This window comes from Eucalyptus grandis, chromosome 1 (genome assembly GCF_016545825.1).
Source record: "Eucalyptus grandis isolate ANBG69807.140 chromosome 1, ASM1654582v1, whole genome shotgun sequence".
Classification (NCBI taxonomy): Eukaryota; Viridiplantae; Streptophyta; class Magnoliopsida; order Myrtales; family Myrtaceae; genus Eucalyptus; species Eucalyptus grandis.
Window position 1 is genome coordinate 19,721,516 of NC_052612.1, and position 3,360 is coordinate 19,724,875.

Genomic DNA, 3,360 nt, shown 5'->3' on the forward strand with positions numbered 1-3,360 from the left:
CTTCGGTGAAAGGCAACGGCTGCCAACAACTGTCACCGAAGCTGGCAGCCATCGTTTGATGTTGTTGGACCTTAGGTGGCCCCTATAGACCACCAATGAGGGTTGCCTAAGGTCGAATGATTGCCGACGACCTAGGCGAGACCCCGCGAGGTCACGTGACCTCGACAAGGGCCATTGATGGTGGGTGACCCTTGGCGAGGGTTGCGTGAACCAGCCGAGACCCTTGTCGAGGTCGCCAATCATAGGCGAGACCCTCACTTGTGGTCACACAAGCCTTGGCAAGGGTTGCTATGTCAGGCATCGCGTGACCTTAGGTGAGGGTCTTGTCGAGGGACGCTCGACCACCAATGGCCCTTACTAAGGTTGGGCATCCCTTGGCGGCCCTTGTTGAGGCCGTGCGACCTCGAGTGAGGGTCATGCCTAGGTCATGTGACCCTCGCCGGGGGTTACTAAACCAGATCGTGCAACCTAGATACCCGCCGGAGGTCGCGTGACCCACCGGTGATGGTCGTCGTGGCAATCACTGGCCTTTCTCTAATCCGACGCTCGCCCTCTGTAGCCTTGCACAATCCGAACGTCAGCCTCAAAGAAGAAGATGAACAGTAAAAACAAGGGCAAAGCCAAAGTTGAAAGCCCAAGGCACCTAGGTGCCTTGGGCTTTTTCAGTCTTTAGAAGGCTAGCTTTGCTCTAATGGGGTTCTTAAATTTTTTCTCAAATACCTAATATTTGGCCAAAAGGCCTTTAGGTGTCCAAAGCCCATTGAAAATGCAGGTTCAAAACGCACTTTACTATTGCCTAAATTTATATCCACATCATATCTCAGTATTATCTACATCGATTAAAATTTTTCCACACTTCCATTTGGCACATGCATAGTTTATTTGCACCATACTTTGGTTTTATCTCGTGATAATGTCAACTAAATTTCATCATAATTAGTGTCATGGAGATTTGATTAGAAAATTTGTGAAAGTATAAAAACGTGATTACAAAAGATGCGAATATAAACTTTGGAACCTACGCATGAGCTCCCTTAAGTTCGTTAGTGACTACCACATGTAGAGAAACAATTTTAAGTGCGCGATTAATGCAATAAAAACTCTCAATATGAAATTACTTAACAACTTTATCCTAAAAAATTCAAACTTAATTTGCCATCTCGACGCTCAACATGTATAGAAAAAGATTGGCTTTACTGTTGAGAAAGACAACTAAAATGCTATTTCCTTTAAAAATCTTTATTGGTTGCAAGTTGGGCCGCTGCACACGGGAGGCAATTGCAAAAGTTCAAATGTCTTAGGCATACAACGTAACCATCCATACATAGGCAAGCCAAAGTCAACATATTTGGAACTTAAATTGTTCTTTTTTTTTTTTTTTTTTTATAAAAGTAAACCACGAAATCTTGATATATTTTAACTTCTAAATCATATGTCGGACCTCATCCTCGAATGTCATGATGCAAGATGATTTGACCCACATTTCGATTATTATAACAAAAATCTGGACATCAATTTAATAAACAGCCATACAGAAAGATACTCTATACTAACCATTTAATACATTTTTAATCAGAAAGAATAATGACCTCCCAAGAAAAGGGGAAAAAGAAGAAAAGAAAATGTTTACATTACACATTTTATACGAAAAACAACTCTTTTTTTCAGTAAGAATTCATCTCCATCGAGTAGCTCTTGCTCTTGAGCAAAGCCCTCACCACCTCCCCGTAAACTCCGCTCCCGAACGCCTCCAATGCCAGCTCGGCATCGTCCTCCGGCGCGCCGTCATCCTCGTCGGGCCTCACGACGACCAGCATGGGCACCTCGAGGCGCATCCCGGCGCCACCCGCTATCTCCACCGTCGTCTGGTGCCTCATTGACATCCTCAGCGTCGACACCCCACCGTCCTCGGCCCCTCGCCATGTGATCTTGCCGCCGCCGCAGCCGCCGCCGCCGCCTCCCTCAGCCCCAGCTTGTCCATGACCACCTCCCCCTCCCCGTCCCTGTCCCTCACCGCCAGCCGCGCCAATCCCTCATGCTCCGTCGCCACCTCCTTCGCCACACGGTGCCGCGCCGACGCTCCCACCAGCGCGCTCACGATCCACGCCACCCGCTCCGTCAGCCCCTCCCCGAAGCCGTCCTGCGCTTCCCCTGCGCCGCCCCCGCCGCGCCAGTGGCGGAACCCGAGATCACGCAGCTCCTCAGCCTCTCCCCGAACGCCGCCCGGTACCTCACCACCGTGCCCTTCTCGAGCATCAGGTCGCCGGAGGGCAGCTCGATCTCCAGGTCCCGCATCCGGGAGAACCCGCGGAGGACCCGGGCCGGGTAGTTGGGCGGCTCAGGGGCGGCTCGGGGAGAGTAAGTGGTGGACGGAGCTGAGGAGGGTCCGGAGGAAGGAGGGGGAGGAGCGAGTCCGGTCCGGCTCCGGGACGACCCGGTCGACGCGGAGGAGGAGGGCGTCGGCGTGGGGGACGAGGGCGTTGAAGCGCCGGGAGACGGCGGCGCAGCACGCGAGGGACTTGACGTCGGAGACGGCGTTGAAGATGTCGACGATGATGGAGTCCGGCAGGCGGTCGAAGCAGTCCATTTTCTTTTCGGGAGACGGAGAGATGATGATGATGATGATGATGGTCTTGTGCAGTGCCTGGAGGGAAGAGCGAGCGAGCGTGAGAAAAGAGAAACTCGGGCAACTCTTATAGGGAAGAGATTTTGACCGTTGACCGGGGAAGGAAAAGAGACTGGCGGGCCCCACGTAGCTTTTTGTGAGTCGGGCGACTTTGGAAAAATCGAAGGAACGTGGAAGCTATTATGTTTTCCTCCTTTCTAGACGTTTTTTTTTTTTTTTTTTTTTCTGAAAAAGGATTTTATTAACAACAGCTTATGACTTACTTACCGAGAAACTCGGGCCACTCTTAAACACATTGGTTCCACGTTATAATAATAATTGTACCAAAAAGTGAATTATTTTTGAATTATTATATGCTTGCACATATCTCGAACGCGCTCATTACATTTGAGAATATGTACTAGCATATGTTTTTATATACTGCCCTCGCAAGTGTATGGAGAGAGATAGCCGTTGATGTGAGTTTTGTATATCGAAACTCATCTCAAAGTGAAATGCGCATATGTATCGTGAATAGTTTAAAGCGCAATTTGTACGTAAAATACTCCTTGATCGTGGGGCGTGTTTGCGTCGATGAAGGGACGATGTCTGTCCGGTGAAGGACAATTGGAACTTTTGACGGTTTGGAGATAGAAAAGAGGGTAATAATAATAAAATAATGTTTCCCATGAATTTTTTTTTTTTTTTAAAAGGAGAACGACAAAGAAAGAGAGAGGTTGTCTAGTGCTAATCTA

The 3,360-nt window shown here is 48.9% G+C and overlaps 1 protein-coding gene across 1 annotated transcript; it reads right to left on the reverse strand.

Moving 5' to 3' along the window:
• Positions 1 to 1,414: 1,414 nt before the first annotated feature.
• Positions 1,415 to 2,651, reverse strand: LOC104451181 (F-box protein At1g22220-like). The gene is given in 4 exon segments (XM_010065902.3): positions 1,415 to 1,898; positions 1,901 to 2,154; positions 2,157 to 2,341; positions 2,343 to 2,651. Coding segments are annotated over 4 exon segments (918 nt in total). The 5' UTR covers positions 2,588 to 2,651; the 3' UTR covers positions 1,415 to 1,664.
• Between the last annotated feature and the right edge of the window lie 709 nt (positions 2,652 to 3,360).